Source organism: Anguilla anguilla, chromosome 2, assembly GCF_013347855.1.
Source record: "Anguilla anguilla isolate fAngAng1 chromosome 2, fAngAng1.pri, whole genome shotgun sequence".
Classification (NCBI taxonomy): Eukaryota; Metazoa; Chordata; class Actinopteri; order Anguilliformes; family Anguillidae; genus Anguilla; species Anguilla anguilla.
In genome coordinates this window covers 38,086,699-38,106,128 of record NC_049202.1, presented here as the reverse complement: position 1 = coordinate 38,106,128, position 19,430 = coordinate 38,086,699, and the positions used below count along the sequence as shown (strand labels likewise).

Below are 19,430 nucleotides of genomic sequence, written 5' to 3'. Positions count from 1 at the left end.
TTAGGCTAACAACTTCTGTTTGTCCTGTAGATGATCCTTCACCTTGTCCAGGTTCACCATTTCCTCTTCCTGTTGTCATGAACTTCTCCCTGCCTCTCCCTAAGACAAATGGTGTCAACTTATTGCTTTATTTATTTATTTATTTATTTATTTATTTATTCTTTCCATGTTTTACCTTCCAGCCCTCCAATGATATCTACTTCCCAGGGCCTGTTGCCATAAAACCTGATTCAAGGGAACACTATGTGGAATCCAATGGCTACACTAGGGATACTTAAATTAGAGTCAGGTCAAAGGTCAAAACTTGCCATGCACACACAGGGCCATAACTACCATTACCATTGAGGACACTGAGGTCATGTCCTCAGTATTTTATTTCATTTCCATTTCCAAAGCCTATTTCAGTTCTTTCTTTAGTGAGAACATCTGCTGCATATAATTAAGGAGGGGAATTAATGGTATTGAATATTTTAGCAAATATAAGCCTAATCAAAATGTACAGCCTAATGGCATATGTAGAATTTTTACACCAAAAATGCATCCTCAATTAAATGACTAAATTTAAAAAAAGAAAGGAGCATAACCCGAACCACCCTCACCTCAACCGAGTTTCTTGACCTCAGTATTTTTAAGGTCCTGGTTACGCCTCTGCACATACACCCGCTTGAGTAGACTTTCTGTGTGTTTTGGCTAGAGAACCAAAGGTAATCTGTGCAATACCTGCACTTCATGTTTAATACAGAAGATATTAAATGTTTTTAATATCAAATGCACATGCCACACGCATACACAAGTTAATATCTTCATTCTCTTGATATTTTCACAAATCAACAGCAACTTCACTATTACCATATCATTTTTTTGTTTGTGTCAGGGTAACAGGACTTGATTATATGAACCCATTGGATGTTAATATCTGGGCTATTAGTGAATCCATCCTTTGTAGTTCTGTAGTATTATTTGATATGCAGAAATCATATTGGTAATAACAATAATAAATTACATGTAATATATACAAAATACTACGGAAGAGGATTAGAGTCACATGTGATTTTTTTTTTTTTGAGTTCTGACTTTAAAGTCAGAATTCTGAGATTAAAGTTCTGAGATTTAAATTCTGAGAATTCTGACTTTATTCTCAGAATTCTGACTTTAATCTCAGAATTCTGATTTTTACATGTGGCCCTAATCCTCTTCCATAAAATACACAGAGATTGTGGGGTAGATTAAATATACAGTATTAAATATACAAAACGTACGAATGTAGCTATAATTAAATGCTGTGCGCACAAAGGGAAATTGAAGCTTACCCTGATATTCCACCCCTCCTTTCCTTCCTTCAAAACAGGTTTCCTTTCAGCATCTCGTCATATAAATATCCACATTTTTAAAATAATTCTACAATTCATTACCGATCTCATGGATGCTCTCATGCACTTCTAATTTCCTTTTGGTTCGGGGATTACGAACACAGCTGGCAACCCTCTGAGTATTACAGGTTGCAAGCACTATTTGATTGGCTATTTGGTGCCTCAGTGTTGAAGTATGGTCCATCCATTGGATTAAGAACCTTGGAAATCCCGCCTAAATAGTGACAAACAAGGCTATCACGTGATTTGCTTCGGAAACAAGTTCTGCATGAAATTCCGAAGGGGTGAATACAAGTAGCTCGACTGTCATTGGCAAAAACATAAAGTTTTTAATTAGCTATGGTATTATAGGAGCATACAACTAAGTTCAGTAATATTGATCACAGTCTAAATCTATCTTTTTTGGCTTTTTCAACTGGCTAGCTGTTAAGCTAGCGCATTTAGCTACATCATAATGTCGCCTACGAGAGTTCTGTCATGACAGGTAACTAGCTAGCTAGTATTTGGGTGACCGAAAGAAGGTAAGACCAGTCACGTAGCTGAAATAAGCTAAATTGGTAAATGCATAATTAGTATTAACTGATACGCTTATTAACAAGCATGCTTGCACAACATATTACGCCATTAACTTTGGTAAATATGTTCACGCGATAAATAAATGACTAACATTTAAGTTGACCAACACAGCAACCAACAGAATAAGGACAGTTGTAGCTAGCTAGGTAACTACTGTAATTATTTGACTGACTGGATGACAAGGTGAAGTATCTTGGTAATTTAGCTAGTCGGCTATCTTTCTGCTGCCTAGTTAGCTAGCTAATTACGTCTGTGGCTAGCTTGTGTTCTTGCCAGCAAGTTTACAGTGGGAAATCTCAGGTAAAATGGAGGAGAGGTCGTAAAGATTTTCTTCTCAAACGCACTGAACAGAAATTAATGCGACAATGTAACGTTATTTCATGTGACAAAGCTTGGGACTTCTTTTATCTTCATAGGCTAATTAACTGGCACATATTCTATTTTGGAAGAAAAGTTTGAACTTTTGAAACTCAGTATTCAGCAAAGCGTTTGCGGCTTCGTTTTCTCCGAGTCAGGTTGACGGGTCCTCGGTGTGGCCTGGAGTGTGGAAGTGGAGCGACAGCTCTCCCTGCTGTCCCGGCTGGATGCCACGGGACTGTTGTACCGACAGAGCAGCTGTGCCAGTTCTGTCCATGGCAGAGTCAGAAGACAGCTGTGTCAGACGCTTCCGAGCTGCAGTTGACGTCATACAGAATCTCCCAAAAAACGGTGAGCAATGTCAAGTTAAAAACCGGTTTGAATGAATAGATCTTGGTAAGAGGTCATACAAGAATGTCGTTGTAATTTCGCATTCAAATGGAATGCTCGTAAAATTGCACTTCATCGCCTGTAAATACGAAGGGGTATACAGGTAATTTGGAAAGTCAAGCTTTATTGTGGACTTCAAAGAAATAGTCCTGTAACAGAAATGGACCAGTGGTTATATTCCATGTCGTGAACGCCATCTGGTTTGCACTGAGGTAGCACGTGTCCTATTATGCGCCGATGCCTTTTTTTATTTTTTAAATAGCTAACTATTGTGTGGTTTGTATTATTTTGCAGAGATTGTACAACGAGCATTTTCCCCCCAAACAGTTTAGAAACGACAGTATTGCTAACGCCCTACTTTTTTTGGGAGAAATGGTAAGAGGAGGTTGTAATAAGTACAGTATATAGCCCTTGGCGCATAGTGGGTATGCATTTATACATTGACTACGTCATATTTTTTAAGACTTCTTTTTTTCTTAAAAAAGTGGAAAAGCCCAGGGTATACATAACGTGATGGAAGGTATGTTGTTAGCGTGCCCATTCTCACAGACTGGTGTTGCTCACACTATAAAGCCCCCTGCACAGGTGACAAAGGCTGAGTGTTATGATATGAACTAAGGATGTTTCAGTGAATAAAAATACACTTGATTTGTGAACATTTTCTTGCAAAGACTTTTAAAATGTACCCAACGGGTAATCAAATGGTAACCTTTTCAGATTATTATTTTTTTTAGCTACTGGGAAAAGGGGGTGAGGTTCCCTCCGTGTTAAAGAGTTTTAGAGGGGAATTTAAGAATTTTTACTCACAATTATAGATATTATGCTAACTGTTGCATATATTAAACTTTAGACTGTTAGAATTTTCAAAATATATAACTGTGTCTTTGCATTATTATTTTCTATGTTCAGGTAGTGAACAAAAATGGAAACTCCAATTTGAATTAATTTAATAGGACGTTGGGAAACAGTGTGCTGTCCAGTGCTGTCTGTATATACTGTAGCATAGAGTTTACCATCTTATAGAATTCTGCATGAGGAGCCTGACACCACTCTTTCACAAGAAAATTAAATCAACTCACGTTTAGTTGATGGAGGTGGGAAATGTGATGTTTCTGATGTTATTCAGGGACATCCCATAATGATAGATTGGGTTCCGATCTGGTGGCTGAGAAGGCCACGGCATATGGATAACATTAGCATCACGCTCCTCAAAATATTTGGTTACTGCTCGTACTCTGTGGAAGGTGAAATTTCCACATTGAAAGAAGTGATTTAACACGTGGTCCGTTAAATAACGACAGACTTTGGCCTTCCCTTCTTAGGGTACAGGAGCACCCAAACCATTGTGCAGCCACTACAGTGTTTCACATCGTATCCATTTTGTTGTGTTTCTATTTTGTCATTCATTGTCTGGCGTCTCACATTGGTAATGACACATTTGAACACACTTGCATGTGTGGACTCATCCAGAAGTAACCTCACCTTATGGCTGATTTTAACCCATGCGTCTGTGTCATCCATCCATTCATTCATATTCATGTATTGCATGTGCATCAGAAACCCCAGTGAGTTCCATGAAATGCAGGCGTACGATTGCCAGCTTGTATTTTGAAATGATGTAATGTTTTCACGAGCACTAGCGCTCAGTGCTATGTTGGAAGTTCTACTGCTGGCGCTTACAGCATGGCATCGAGCAGACCTCTGCCTCATGCTTCAGTGTCAGCACCACAACACGAGTAGTGACCGACGTGATGTTTTGAAGGATTGACTCATAAGCATCGGTCGCATGTGAGTTTCACACTGAGCAGCTAATTTCTTTACAGTTGAAGACTAGCCGTAGGTATCGTTTTAGCCGCTTTGCCTGAAACTTGTCTTCCTGAAACCCGGTTCAGACCAAAGATTAGGGAAGCGGTGAGCCGCAGCTGGTGACCCTTTGCAACGTTCTGAAACCCGCCACCTGCGATTGGACAGGCTGAATAGCCTGCGACGGCATCAGCCGTTCTGAGACGGGTAGTTCACACTGCCGCAGCGCTTCTCTGCGTCATTCTGAAACGGCGTGGTCGTGTCGCTAATCTGTGGTCTGAACTGGCATTGCTTGCAATGCTGCCATTACACATTCTTTGGCTGTGGGCTCTGTGCCTTTAAGCTGAACTAATGTGTAGGGTAGCCAGAAGAAGTCCAGGATTCTTGCAATCCCTTGCTTTCAGCCTGGGATTTGGGTTTTTGGAATGGAACGAGTTTGCGTTTTGATGCTTCCGTTTAGGTTTGGCTTTTAACATGCCACCTGCGATTGCCGCATGCAGTTGAGTATTGCAGCCGCGGGTTTTCACTTAGCGGTAAACGTGTGTACAACAGGTGTGCTGTGCCCTGAGCTGTGTGCTGCGTTTGTCTCACCAGGGGCCTACAGACCCTCCTATGAGGTGATGCTGCGCTTCTACGGGCTCTACAAGCAGGCGGTCTGCGGCCCCTGCAGGGCCTCCCGCCCGGGCTTCTGGGACCCCGTCGGCCGCTACAAATGGTGAGAGGCGCGCGCCGGTGCAGGGGCGCTGGAAATGACGCCCCGCACGTGCGATCGTTAAGACATTACCCTTCGCTCTCTCGTAATGAGGCGGAGCAATGAGCCCTCCTTGTGTTATGCAGTATTTTATTAGCCTGTATTTATGCAGTGTAGGTTCACTGAGCGCACGTGCTCTTTTAAAGCAGCGCCCTGCTAACGCCCCCTTATTACATTACAGGCAGTTGTGTATGTCGGTCTTATCCAGAGCGACATACACAACATTCTACACAGCATTTGCATTGCATCCAAAAATACAGCTGGATATATACTGAAGCAGTGTAGGTTAAGTACCTTGCTCAAGGGTACAACGGCAGTGTCCTACCCGGGAATCGAACCTGTGACCTTTAGGTTACAAGACCAGTTCCATACCCATTATACTACACTGCCGCCCAGTTACTCTAGCGTGCCTGTCTTTGGTTACCATCAGGGACGCCTGGAGTCACCTGGGAGAGATGAGCAGCAGCGCGGCCATGACGGCGTATGTGGAGGAGATGAAGAAGGTGGCGCAGGAGGTACGGCAGAGCGTCCGTCTCATTGGCCAGCGCTGGGGTGGGTGGTCTGAGTGCCCGCGTTTCATTGGACAGCGCTGGGGTGGACGGTCTGCACACCCATGTCTCATTGCCCAGCGCTGGGTGCGGGTCAAGCCTGGCTGTGTTCCTCTGCGGTTTAAAACTGGACTCGGTCTCTGTGTCTGTTTGGGAGTCGGATTGGCGCTGTCCCACTCTGATTGGTTTCCGATTGTGGCTGTACTGACCGGCAGCCGCCCTGTCCCGCCTTCTAGGTGATTGACACGATGCCAATGAACGAGAAGACGGCGTCTCTCTTCCACTACTTCGAACCTCTCTACCTCGTGATTCATGACATGCCAAGGCCGCCAGAGGCGCTGCTGAATCTCAGGGCAGGTGAGTGGCAGGGCTGGGATAAAACCAAGCGCTTCCCCTTAGTTACGGCAAAACTACAAAACAGGAAAACACAGAAAGGGCTTTGGTTCATTACTTGCTGAGGAGTGGCTGTTTTTCCAAACTGTCTTTGGAATAAGTGAACTTGACCTCACTTTGCCTGCCTCCATTAAGGAAATGGTACGTACACACAAATTATGAACAGTAAGACCCAGCCCACACAGCCCAGAAATTTATGCAGGGAATTGACCATGGTTAGACCATGCTTTAAGTGTATGCAGTAAGTGATCATTAACAGTTAAAAAAGCTCTGATGTTACAGTTTCATGCGGTGGGAGGAGAAGAAGTGGATAAATCCATTCAGTTTTTTTAGTGCAAGATATCCGAAGGAATAGGAAAGGCATTCAGATAAGCCATAGTGTTATTTAAACAAATCAACGTGCATTTTTAATATGGATACTTGCTATAGTACGGTTGAGGAATAGTTTATTACATTCAAAAATTAGAGTGAAGTTGAATCGTGATTACTAAAACCGCTATTTTAAATAATGTGTATGTTGTGGGCGTGGGCATACGGCGGCAGTGTAGTATAATGGCTAAGGAGTTGGTCTTGTAACCTAAAGGTCGCAGGTTCGATTCCCCGGTAGGACACTGCCGTTGTACCCTTGAGCAAGGCTCCAGTATATATATCCAGCTGATACAATGTAAGTCGCTCTGGATAAGAGCGTCTGCTAAATGCCTGTAATGTAATGTAATGTGATGTGTGGTTTGTATGTTTCTCTGTAGAACTGGAGGGGAGTGAGCAGACAGCCAGCCCAACAGAGGCCCAGACTGAGATGACAGAGGAGCCTTCCACGAGGCAGGAAGCGTGTCAGAGGAAGTCCAGTGACTGTCACAGTGAGAACAAACTCGCACCTGCATCCAAATCTGAATAGCATACGTCTGATTGAATGTAATAGTATGTGGAGGTGGGGGGTGTGTGCAAGCCTGCTGTGTAGATATTTAAATGGTTCTTTACTGTTAATACCGTTGCTCTTGCCACGGTGCATGTACATTCACGTTACTGTGGGGTGTGTCAGAGCAACCTATGGTGACTAACTCCTTTCTCTCTTCAGGCACTACTTTGCCTGATGGCTTAATACTGACAAGTGACTCAGAGAGTGAGGTCTTCTGTGATTCGCTGGAGCAGCTGGACCAAAATAAGGTACTAACCCAGTGTTTAGTAGTCGTGGATAAACACAGAAAAACCGTAATCTTTCTTTCCGTAAGTTAGCTAACACTAAGTAATCTCTTAAAGGCATTCTAAGGCATTACTAGAAGGCTATATTGGTTTTGGCAAGAGTTGTTACTACTCACTGCCTCCTTGGCCCTGTACTTCCTTGTGTGTGTGTGTGTGTGTGTGTGAGGGTGTGTATTGTGTGTGTGTGTGTGTGCGTGCGTGCGTGCACGTGTGTGTGTGTGCGCTTGTGTTTAGGCAGGTAGTATTCACAGTGAGCTTCTGCACTTGGTGCCCTCCAATTATAACCCTGTACAGGACCGCACCCCTGTATCCAAGGTGACGCAGGTGGGAGCTGGGCAAGGCGGAGAAGGGGCGGGAGAAGGAAGACCTCCACCAATGAGAGGGAGAGGCTCAGGCAGGGAGATGCGGCAGGGGCATCGGAGGGAGGAGACACGTGAGCTAATCTTTAACTCCTCAGTCCTCACAGCCCAGACATCAAAGCATTAAAAATTTGTTTTATTAATGGAAACTTTGGTCATTGATTTGGTCAGTGATTTATGACGAAGTCAGAAAAGAAGATTGTAAAAAAATTTATCATTTATAAACATGTTTACCGTGTACAGCAGAATTTCTGAGAAACAAACCTCAGTGTTATAGGCTAACCATTTAACTGACGGGGGTATGACCCCAGAAGTTACAACTTCTCAAGGTCCTTGTTATACCAGAGATCTTTTGTAGCTTTCGTGGCTCAGTAATGAAGAAAGAGTATAAGTTCATGACGTAAATGTCTATGTATTACTGTTCTTTTTTAAAAGATTGGAGTCAGGCACCAAATGTATTGTGATTGATTGCCTACTGGCTACGTGAAGTCAGGTATCGATCGTTCATAGAGCAGTTAGCGCGTGCGGGTTGCACGCTAAGCTAAGCTCACGTGTGGCTCTGCATCAGGCGGCGAGCCGCGGGGCGGCGCCCGGCACCCGGGGGGCGGGGCCCCGGGGCCCGGGGGCGGAGACGGCTGGGAGGGAGGAGGCGGAGCCGAGCGGGCGCAGGACGCGCAGCTGCAGCTGCAGCAGCAGATCGTGTCGGCGCTGCGTCGGCTGCGCGAGGACATGCACAGCGTGATGGAGCGGCTGGAGGCCGTGGAGAGGCTTGCGGCTGCGCAGGTGAGCACCCAACGCACGCTTCGCCTCTACGGCTACGGTCCACTCTTCGCATAAATACAGTGCTACACTGCTCGTTTTGGGTGCGTATTCACATATTGAATGCAAAATAAAAATAACTCTCAGACAAAATGATACATCATACAAGTTTACAGCTAATTTATGTTTCCAAAGGCTGTACGTAATGTTTTGAAGGTATTACGAGGGTATTTTGTTACTAAAGACCACAGACTCTCAAATTCTCTATACCGGCCATCATAAAGTTAGCAGACTGTCAGAAACTTCTCTGAATATGTCAAACTAAAAACACAGTTTGGTACTAAAAGATCAAAAACATTAACTAAAACTGAAATAAGATATTTTTTAAAACACAAAAAGTGATCTGTCGCTTTAAAACTTCATCAACATTGTGCTCATTCTCCGATACAGCAGAAGAAGATGCAGAAGTAGGCCTGCAATCTGCAGCGTACTGCCCAATCTGCACCACGCAGCTCACACGTTTCACTCAAACACTGAACATGCATGCTAATGTACACCATTTTTCCACATCAGTACTGTACCAGGATATTAGTATGCCAAAATTGCAGTACACATACCTGGGCGTGTGCACATCAAGGCCTTCACCCTATCCTCCTTCCTTTGAAAAGATACAGAGTAAATATTCTTGTGGTTATACTTGGTCTTGGTCCCATTTCAGAATGTGCCAAATTGTTGTTTGGCTTATTGAATTGATTCAGGGGGAAGATATCTTAATCAGCTACATTCTGTTGTTGAATTCCTTCAAGGGAATACGATTTGTTTTCTTCAACATGTCCGCTACTGCCCTCTCCTGTTTAGCAGAGAGAATGCAGCCACACCCTCCACACGCTAGTCTCTTTACACTTCAGAAGTACAGTACAGATAAGAATTAGAACAAAGATATATCGCATCAACACAACAAATTATTGTGTTTCTGTTGCCTGTTCTAACAGTCAACAATATCAACAATATTGCACTGTAATTACAGTGTGAAATGTAATATTATTATATACTCTGGTTTGTTGTCTGAAACATTTTTGCCTGGACCGTAACAGCAGGGCCAGCCCTACAAACGCGAATGTCTGTGACTGACTGACTGATGAAATTACACCATTGGTCGGCCGGATCACTTGTGTCAGGTCCAGCCATATACTAGGTTTTCACCTGGTCTTGTTACTGTGGAGGCCATAGTTGCCCAGCCTAACTCTGGTTGATTGATCCTCCCAGCTGCAGCTGTGGGGAGACCACAGTTGACAACACGGTCAGCCACTGTTTCTTTTTTGTTTGATAACTCCATGTGTCTTCTACCACCTCGACCATGACTCGGCTTTGACCACGACTTTGACCGTCCCTTTTCTACACCAACTTAAACAGCCCTCTCTGTAGCTCCACACACTGCCATACAGGTTTCCCCCAGCCTTTTATGTAGCGGTGTAGTGATTGTAAGTTGTGAAGCACAGCATTCTGATTCTAACAAGGTCCTACAGGTCAAAACTTTAACAGACATAAAAATATCACTTTAGTTTAAGTGCAGGAGTTTTCATTTTGGATATTTTAATGTGACATTTTGACTCTTAGGCCAAGAGTATGTGTATGTTTATTCTCTTTTGTTTTTTGATAAATCTCTGATAAACCGTTTTCAGATCAGATAGATGGGCAGATGGATAGATATAGACAGACACCTATACAGACTGACAGGGTGTTCAGACCGATAAGACAGACGGACAGCACACATCAGCAGGCTGAACAGGACGACAGACGAATAAAGAGCATAACCCAGGATATAAAGCAAGTCCAAATGATGAATAGGTAGTAGAGACAAAGGAAACAATGACAGAAGATGAGATTTTAAAAAAGAAAATCAATGTATTTGTATTAGGATGAATTGTGTGTGCGTGCAAGCGCGTGTGCCTGTGTGCTCGCGTGTTAGAACAGATAAAGTGCGATGATGAAGGATTTCCAAATTGCATTGGTTACTTTGTTAGTTTTTTTTCTTGCTTCGTCACTTGGGAAGTAGAGTTTTCTGGGTGACAGTAAGAGCGGTGAGCACGGCTCTGGTGTTTTTAATGGAGCGGTCAAGTGTGCCAGGTCTCAGAGTAAACAAAAGAGATGAAGATGCGGCAGAGCAAGAGGGAGATTCTGCTGACTGTTTCCTGCCAGAAAGTGTTTGACACAGCCAAAGCGTCGGGGGTGTTTAGTGTGCAATGCAAACACGTCAGGAGTTTTCAAATCCCGTTTAAAACATTTTTTTTTTGCAGGGTGACATGTGCTTTATGATTTATTTTACACTGAAATCAGTTGCCTCTTTGTCTTCTGAATGACCGATAATACTTTTTGGTGGATTTTAGCCCTGAACTTCTCTAATGCATACAGCAAGATTTCTTTGCCATTATTTAATTGGGTAGGATATAGTTGTGTCAGCTGTTGTAAGGAGTCTATAGAGTATTGTTAAATTATTATTATTTCTTCTAGAAGTTTCCATCTTGATGATTTGTTATGCTAATAGGGAATACGTGTCGTGTCACGGGTGCTTGGCTTTTGGCTGTATTTAAGTGCGGTAAGCATAAACTCAGCTTCCTCTCCTCGTGCTGCTCTTGTGTTTCAGGCTCAGAATGCTGAGTGGAGGTCCGCCGTTCAGTTCCCTGCTCCCTCGCCGGAGGTAAGACGTGTGTGCGTTTCGGCGTGAGTGCGAGCGTGTGAGCCCTTCTACACATGGCCATGAGCCACTACTACTCTTTTTTTTTTTTTTATGCCAGCGGCTCCTTATTGGGGAAAACAAGTGCTGTCTGTCTTGCTTTGTGGGGTGCAGTTCTCTGGCTGCGTTTCAAACAAGAGCTCCGGCCCTTTCCCCTGTAGTCAGAGTCCAGTTTGGTGCTGCAGCACATGGTACCAGAGATAGCAGCGGAGAGAGAGTGTGCGTGTGCGTGTGTGTGTGTGTGTGTGTGTGAGTGCGGAGAGAAGGCGGCAGCAACAGCTGTTCACCCGTGGTTTCTGTCAGCGCAGTCTGTTAAACCACGCCAACCCATGCCAGACAGACTTGGCACTGCTATTGTTTGCTTTTTGGCTGTATGCTTTCTGTGAGTGGAGCCCACCATGTGTGAAGCGAAAGGCAAGCAAAGGGCACTGGGGTCAATATGACGCTAATTCTTTATGTGGACAGAATGCGGCATCATCGCCTGCTTCATCCTGTATGTGTTGGTGACACACGGCGTGTTTCCGCAGGAGAGCCAGTGGTGGCCGTTCGACGTGTCCGGACGCACGATGCTGCTCCTGCTGCTCTGGCCCTTCGTCGCCCAGGGGCTGGTGTTCCTTCTGCGCCGCGCGCAAAAGAAGCCCCGCTTCGCCGCGTAGAAAGGTTCCCCCCTCCAAGAGGGAAAGAAAGAGAAACTGCCATTTTCCAGTCACCAAACCAAGTGCGGTGGACCGGGTACACCCTGCCATCATGGGGCTAAGTCTCTGTAAACCCTTTTGGTCTAGGCCAACGCTCTGTTACGTGAACCACTGTTTCGTTGTGTGACACCTCACAGGAACTAAAATGCACAATACAAAACATAATTTTTTTGTTTTTTTATGCAATAATGTACTGTCATTGAATGTTTTAAGTTTTATGTTAACTAGCGATGTAGTGACGTGCGCACTACAACAGTGAACATGTTCGTTACGGAGTATCTATTTATTATCCCGTAGATTAAAAGATTTGCAGAGATTTGGATTTTGAAAACTAAGGAAATTCCTCTTAATGGCAGAGGGCGTATTCGGTTCATGGTACGCAGATCATTGTCTTCGGAGGGGGGAATCGTTGGTGACTCGGCATATGAAGGAAACGTTTGGAAAATGACTGCCTGTCCAACATAACGCCTTTGTCGCAGCATGTGACTTCTCTGCTGGCCTCCTGATATCAAAGTCAGCATTTTCCCCCTCTTGGGTGTGGATAGATTTTCACACCCTGTCACCTTCTGGGTCTCGGCCTGCTATATCGGAAGAGGAATGGAAATGATGCAAAACGAAACAGTTTATCTAGCGCACAAACTGTGGAAAGCAGACGTGCAGCATCTCTCCGCTTTCTGCAAGCATGAAAATGAATAGGCCTCAAATGACCATGTTCCATGTGTTGGGCTGTAATAAAGTACAGTTTCACCCCCACACCTTATACACACTGATTCTTGTGAACAAGCGTATAATTCTAAATAATAACAATTGGAGGAGAAAAAAACAAGCGATATGGGTAGCGGTATCAGTGATATGTTTTAAACAATGCTCTCTTCCTCTACCGAGGGAGAACAAAAGCTCATTTTTCCAAAACTATTATTCAACTCTAAATGTAATGCCTAAGCATGATAACCAGAATTCAGAGAAGTCCATTCAGAAAGTAATTCTCAATGACCTATACCACTGCACTGTAATTAACAATATATGCATTGCAATTAAGTGACACAGTAACTTCAATTGGATAGCTTGACAGATGTGGACTGAGGTCTCTAACAGTCTGAATTCTGGTTTTCAAATAACTGGTGCCTACTCCATGTGAAGCATGTAAAGTAAAGGATTAACAGGTTGAGATTTAGCAGGAAAATGTCATTGATTGTACAATAATGTTTACAATTATTAAATACAAATTGTGTCCTTGTCTGGCTTGTGTTTTCTCAGGTATCAACTTCAAACACGTGCAGACCTCTCTGGCAATAGCTATGACATGTGTGATTAAATTTGAGATTACATTGGGTAAAATGCTGGTCCTGAATGGGAGGGTGGGACTTGGAGAATCTGTGGCCCACTATGGTGTGTTGGACAGACCCCGGGGTCCTCAATATCCTATTTCCACAGCAAACAAACATCCATCCGTACTCAAGCCATAGGTTGACAAGCAGTATTTGACTCTCCACAGATGAATAAATGCTCTGCATGGATGTAAAAGGAACTATACAGATTTGAAAAATAGTACTATAAAAATGAATCACATCTTTGGCACTGCAAGGGTAGCAGGTCCTAATGTCAAGAAGTTTTAGTCTACTGCTCATACATTCCAATATACTGTGTCATTCAAGTAACTAGAAAAGAACCTGAACAATTTTTGTTTTTTGAATTTGTCTCAAAGGGAGACGCTACAGGCATGTTCATTTAGGTTGCTTTGAATCATCAATTAACAGTCACCTATTTACTGGCAGTGAAAACCAGGGTTGTGGAAACTATCTGATGAATAATAAAATTTATATGAAAGCTAGCTTCTGTGATATAAGGGCTCAGGTGCAATGTTTTTTTTTTTATTAGTCTACATTTCAACTTTGTCTGGTCACAGCAGTGGAATAATTGAAAATGGCATTATCCATAATGATCGCTCCCTTCCTTTGCATTCTGCTTGTTCGGTGATTTCCATTTCTTCTTTAGGGACCTGTGGCTGTGTTTTGAGACATTTCAACTAGGAACTGACATACAGAACCACAGATGACCAAATGTCATTTAAATTGCAGCCAGAAAGAAAGGAAACCTTGACAGGATACAACAGTGCTAAAATAACACTTGGTTGTATTTACATGACTAGATTATTTTATGATGGCGCAAATACACTGTAAGACCTGGACAACTCTGTGGGACAATCCTGGTAGCCAGTATCCTCATCCTGTTGATGTTGTGTTGCACATCATTTGCTTACCGCCAACTAGTCCTGTGAACTGGCAAGGACAATTTTTGGGGCGTCCCCACTTCAGTCAGTTCAACGAACACTCAACGCTTCACGGCTCTAATTCGCTAAGACATGGCACGTGGTAGACGACCAGATGACTAGCCAGATAGCCGGGCAGTTGGTTAGTATCACATCGGTCAGGAATTACTCCCACAAGATGAAGTGATTTGTGTTTTGTAGTGCATACCTAAATTACCTTTTAAATGCTCCCAAACAGTAAAACTAGCGTGCTAGCTAACGATTGGCAGTTCATCTGCAAAACAAGCTAGCAAGCTAATCAATATGCAAGCTGATTATTTTGCATTAAACATTCATGAAACAGCCAACTTGCTATACTAGCAAATTTATTGGTTTTAGTTGCCCAGACATGTCTTGGGACAGTTGTTGCTAGCGTGCTGTTATTAAGGCGGCTAACGTTTAGCTACCTAAAAGTCCAATATAGGACTGTCTGAATTACGACATATGCAGACAAGCTGTCTAGTGGGTCATTAGCTAGTCGACATGACGACGTGTAAAAATACACGCAACTGTTTTGTGAACTCATCATGCAACGTTCTCAGTCAACAGTAACGATAGTTAACTAGCTACCTCGTAGCCTACGCGTTCTAACATAACGGGTAACGTTACGAGATAGCTTGCCAGGAAAATAGGCACTCGCTCAGACTGAGACGCATTCACTTAATGAGTTCTAGTGGAATTAAGAAAAACATTTTGTGTTTATGTTACAAAGTGTTGAAATGCAGATTTCTTTCAGCATCAAATGCACGTTTCTTACGTAATACTAGCTAAGTAAAGTTACTAGTCTAAGCTACCACGAACGTTAGCTAACTAGCTAGCATTTAGCTAGACTAGATATTCGTATTCAAGCCAACTCCTGGCCACGTTCCACATTCTATTACTACCCATGGGTTTGTTCCATAAATCCATGATAGCAATATACCTTCCTAAATAACAATTTAATGCACTTCGCCAACATTCAGTGAGTTAACAACTGTTAACTAACGGTGCATCCGTAGCAAAACGTTCTACCTATTTAATGGAGGAATTGAATCTCTGCTCGAATGTTTTCCTATCCTACCAAATGGACGAGCTACATTGGTTTATTCTAGCTCGGTACAGCGTGTCAAGTTTTACAGTTTACTTAGCACACCATGAAACAAACCAGGCTGTCAATTTTACGGTGACATGGATTGGGGTTATGAGCATATTTGTTGAATTTGATTGTAAAAATGGCAACACCACTTTCCTCTATTGACACATTTGTTTACGTTTCGTCAATATCTCCCGTCTCCTTACGCTTCCTTTGAGCAGAGGGGCACACAACGTAGTACCGCTCCGCACAGGCATCCATACGGTTTATGTCCAGAAGTTCGCAAAAATAACGTTTAGCATACCATTCCTTATTGTCATTTTAAATAGCCGATCAATATAGCCTGCATGTTATGACGAATGTTTAGCTAACTCTGGGGGTTAGTGAATATAAAGAACTAGTTTATGTTCTACGGGGCTTGTAATTCGTCTGGGAAGGGAGGCTTGTGTAAATTTTCTTGCAGATACAGAAAATGCATCGTCTCCAGTACTGCAATTAACATATCTCGGTGTAACGTACATATACCACCTGTATATTTATTTTCTTACATAAAACAGTGTTTTCTCTTTTATACGTATGTCCTGTGATTACGATTTAACGTAGTCACCCTTTTCTGGAAGTGGTAGTGCCTAAAAGGCTAACCGGGACTGCTTTCCTCTCAGGAAAACAGGATTCATGATTGATTGTCCAAAAAACCAATTAGAAAACAAGTTAAGCGTAGCAACAGCGCAGGCACGATTTTAGCCAATGATAGTATGAATAAGGCGGGTCTTGTTGGGCTCAAAACGGTGGAAAACGATTGGCTTACATATCGGCGAAAAAGTCCGTAACTGTGGACTGTGTAGTTTTGTAAACGGCATCTTCATACAAATTGTTATCTTTTAAACTACAACTCCCATTGGGCTGTTAGGTTTATGAGTGTTCGCATGCGCACTGAGAGTAGCGGAGCGGATATATAAACAAGGCCCCCTTCCTCTTAAGAGTAGTAGTACACTGGTTGTTAATGTGGAGGGAGAGGTACATCTGGAGTAGTGGGAGTAAGCCTATTTCTGACGGCAGCGAAAGGGTTAACTGTAGTCATAGAAGCTGACTTAGTTATATCTGAGAGGTAAGAGCAGACAAACCGCTTTTATTGTTATGCTGAATTACCTAATGCAGCTTATTCGAAACATAAAATCAAACTTTGGAAAGCTTGAAGTCGTCTTTAAAGGACTTTTATTATCTTAAACTGCACAGTGACTTCAATTTTGAGGTAGCCAAGTTAGTTTACTTATAGGAAGGTGGAGGAACTTGCCCGACGTTGACATTTACCAAGATGTCAGAACCAGGCGATGAGAAGACCCATCATACGAAAACTTCTCATACCACTTCAGGTGGGAGCTCTTCAGTTTTGGAGCATCCTCCAACCAATGAGAATGGGGAAACGGAGCGTGACGATAGGGGGCGATGCAGAGATGGTCAGCAAGCAGACGGCAACGCTGTCACTATGAAGCAAATGCAAGGAGAGCAGCTGGAGGTGTGTCCTGGACTTGTGGCTCGAGACGCACACCCCATGTGTCCGGCAGCAGCTCAGCCGTGTCAGGAGCCCGCTGGAGATGGAGCAGGGGAGGACGGGCTTGTCGCTCACGGTAACAGTGGAGACCGACCGAGAGAAGAGACCCTGAGTCAGGTGCAGGGCGAGAGTGGCAGCCACATTAAGAGACTGAACTCGGGTTGCCCGGGCGGTAAGATCCAGCCTTCGTCTGATACACGTCTAGGCAAGAAGAAACACCGCCGACGACCATCTAAGAAGAAGAGGCGTTGGAAGCCCTATTTCAAATTGTCATGGGAGGAGAAGAAGGCCCTTGACGAGCGTGAGACTGCACGGGCATCCCGCATGCGAGCTGAGATGTTTGCAAAGGGACTGCCCGTAGCCCCGTACAATACCACGCAGTTCCTAATGGAAGAGCATGACCGCGAGGAACCGGACTTAAACACCGAGCTTGGGGGCAGGCGAATCATGGGTGCTTGCCGCTCGGAAGATACTGCCAGTGAAGAGGACTATTTCGAGCCCGAGGAGGAAGAGGATGGCAGCGGTGGTGGTAGTGACGGCATGGGGCGACCAGGGAACGCCGGCGGGGAGTTTCTTCAGAGGGACTTCTCTGAGACCTACGAGAAGTATCATGTCGAAAGCCTTCAGAACATGACCAAGGCAGAGTTGGTGCGGGAATACCTGGAGTTAGAAAAGTGCATGTCGCGCTTAGAGGAGGAGAACAACCGGCTCCGCTGTATCGGGAGATGCCCAGACACCAGCGCGGAAAGCCCGGTAGCTCAGCCTGACGCATCGCGTCTCAGAGAGCTGGAGGTTGAACTTGAAAGACTGAGAGCGCAGAACAGCGAGCTCCGTCTGCAGAACCAGTTGTACAGAGAACGGGGGCAGACCGTCTCTAACGTGGGCAGTTCATATGGACAGACACAACGGGAGAGTGAATAAAAGACACTCAGTAATTTTTCATTCAGGAGCTGGCAATGTAAGTTTTTTTTTTCCTTATGTGACTTCTGTTTTATCTTAATTGGTTTGACAACTCATTGGACGTTCCCCTGTTCCGCTACAATGTTTATTAATCTCTCATTTGTGTATCGTTGAGACTTTACATTTTCTGTTAAGAACATAGCTAGAATACAATCACCTGTATAATAAATTCCATTGATTAATGAACTTAAAAACGGGGATCGTTTTGTTTTGTTTTTATCGTGTCCCTCTTTCATGCCACATGTTAAAACTATTCAGCGCGAAAGCAAATGACCACCAGGCTAGGTTTGACCGAAGTTGGATCTAATTCTTCTTGGGCAAAGCCCAGTATGTCAGCTTTTGGAAAAACTGTATGTTCTTACTGAATGTGTAAATATATAAATATATGAAATTGATTATTGTGAGCGCGTCTTTATTTTGAAAATGTCATCAGTGTAAGTGTTGCTAGACGGCATGGCAGTCTGGTTAGTTAAATGATAACCTACATGTAGCTATAGAAATGAAAAACCATGTTTCCATGGTTACATTTTGAATGCATAACAAAAGTTTAAAACTCACTGCACAATACAGATGTAACAAGAAGGCTGTGATGTGTTTAATGGGACACAATCTTCAGATTCAGAAATGTATTTCCAGTAGTTTCCTTGTTTCCCTGGAAATGGACTCTGGCCCCAAGAAGCATACTCTCATTTGTAGTTAAACTTTGCAGCTAAATAACTGTTACAGCATTTCAGCCTCTGTCAGAAGTAAAATGGAGATGCTCAAACAGTGCAGGGGTGTGGTTTATGCTTGACTCATTTTTGCCCCATTGTGTCTTTAGCCACATGCAGTTCATAACTACACAGCCTGTTATGACCAGCATGTCAGTGTACAGAAATATTTTTAAGAACAAAAATGCACACATACATTTTATACACACACACACACACACACACACGGGATGTAAGTCTTCTGTAAGACGCAGGCAGTCAGTTTTAGCAGACTAAGTCATGTATCTGTTAACTGAAATGGCACGGGAATGTACTTAATGTATTAAATGTTTACAGCATCCATATCACTATTGAAACTGGGAGCACTTTTGCATTGCGAACATTTAATTCTCTATTTGAGAGGGGGTATGACTAAGACTGCGGAATACGTGCAGCTGAAATATTTTTGAAGAGAGTTAAAAAGCACAAGACTTTCTTCATAATTTGTGAACAAATGCATCAATTTAGATATGGCACTATCATAATTTATAAGATACTGGGTGAAATGTAAAGCCATTTTCAAAACAAGGAATTTCCCAAAGCCGCAGAAAACGATTCACACACTGAGAAAATATGCATTAATGTGGACAACGCATCATTGACACATTTATAACGAATAGGAGTTGCAGATTATGTTGCAGTGAAAACACTCATTGTGAATCTTAATGGCAGTGGCCCACTGAAAATGTAAAAAGCCACTGAATGTCTGTTAAAGCTGGGGAAATAAAATAAATGCTGAACGTAGACAAAATACAGTTATGTGAGGATTGTACAGATTACCTTTACAGACAGCCATATTGTAACCACTATTTCTTTGCACTCATTTCATGGAGTTTTGCATACTGTTTTTAACA

General features: G+C 43.3%; 2 protein-coding genes across 5 annotated transcripts; both read left to right on the top strand.

The window, feature by feature from the left end:
• Positions 1-1,599: 1,599 nt before the first annotated feature.
• acbd4 (acyl-CoA binding domain containing 4) lies at positions 1,600-13,172 on the top strand. 4 transcript variants are annotated; one of them, XM_035406928.1, is made up of 11 exons: positions 1,600-1,654; positions 2,462-2,654; positions 5,091-5,211; positions 5,678-5,762; positions 6,032-6,152; positions 6,935-7,045; positions 7,264-7,352; positions 7,683-7,821; positions 8,316-8,530; positions 11,151-11,204; positions 11,768-13,172. In XM_035406928.1, exons 2-11 carry the CDS (start codon positions 2,531-2,533, stop codon positions 11,894-11,896), a joined length of 1,188 nt encoding a protein of 395 aa, XP_035262819.1. In that variant the 5' UTR covers positions 1,600-1,654; positions 2,462-2,530; the 3' UTR covers positions 11,897-13,172. The 4 variants fall into 4 exon arrangements, with proteins under 4 accessions (XP_035262819.1, XP_035262818.1, XP_035262820.1 ...); XM_035406927.1 differs by having other exon boundaries at positions 1,618-1,854; XM_035406929.1 differs by having other exon boundaries at positions 1,618-1,891; positions 7,704-7,821.
• Positions 13,173-16,290: 3,118 nt separating this feature from the next.
• Positions 16,291-18,222, top strand: LOC118221734 (protein HEXIM1-like). Its single transcript, XM_035407060.1, has one exon. It carries the CDS (start codon positions 16,631-16,633, stop codon positions 17,786-17,788), a length of 1,158 nt encoding a protein of 385 aa, XP_035262951.1. The 5' UTR covers positions 16,291-16,630; the 3' UTR covers positions 17,789-18,222.
• Positions 18,223-19,430: the final 1,208 nt, after the last annotated feature.

Coding starts and splice junctions, on each gene's coding strand:
- LOC118221734 (XM_035407060.1), top strand. CDS start 16,631: ATGTCAGAACCAGGCGATGAGAAGACCCATCATACGAAAACTTCTCAT.
- acbd4 (XM_035406928.1), top strand. CDS start 2,531: ATGCCACGGGACTGTTGTACCGACAGAGCAGCTGTGCCAGTTCTGTCC. Junction 2,655..5,090: donor ACAGAATCTCCCAAAAAACG/GTGAGCAATGTC, acceptor TTGTCTCACCAG/GGGCCTACAGACCCTCCTAT. Junction 7,353..7,682: donor AGCAGCTGGACCAAAATAAG/GTACTAACCCAG, acceptor AACCCTGTACAG/GACCGCACCCCTGTATCCAA.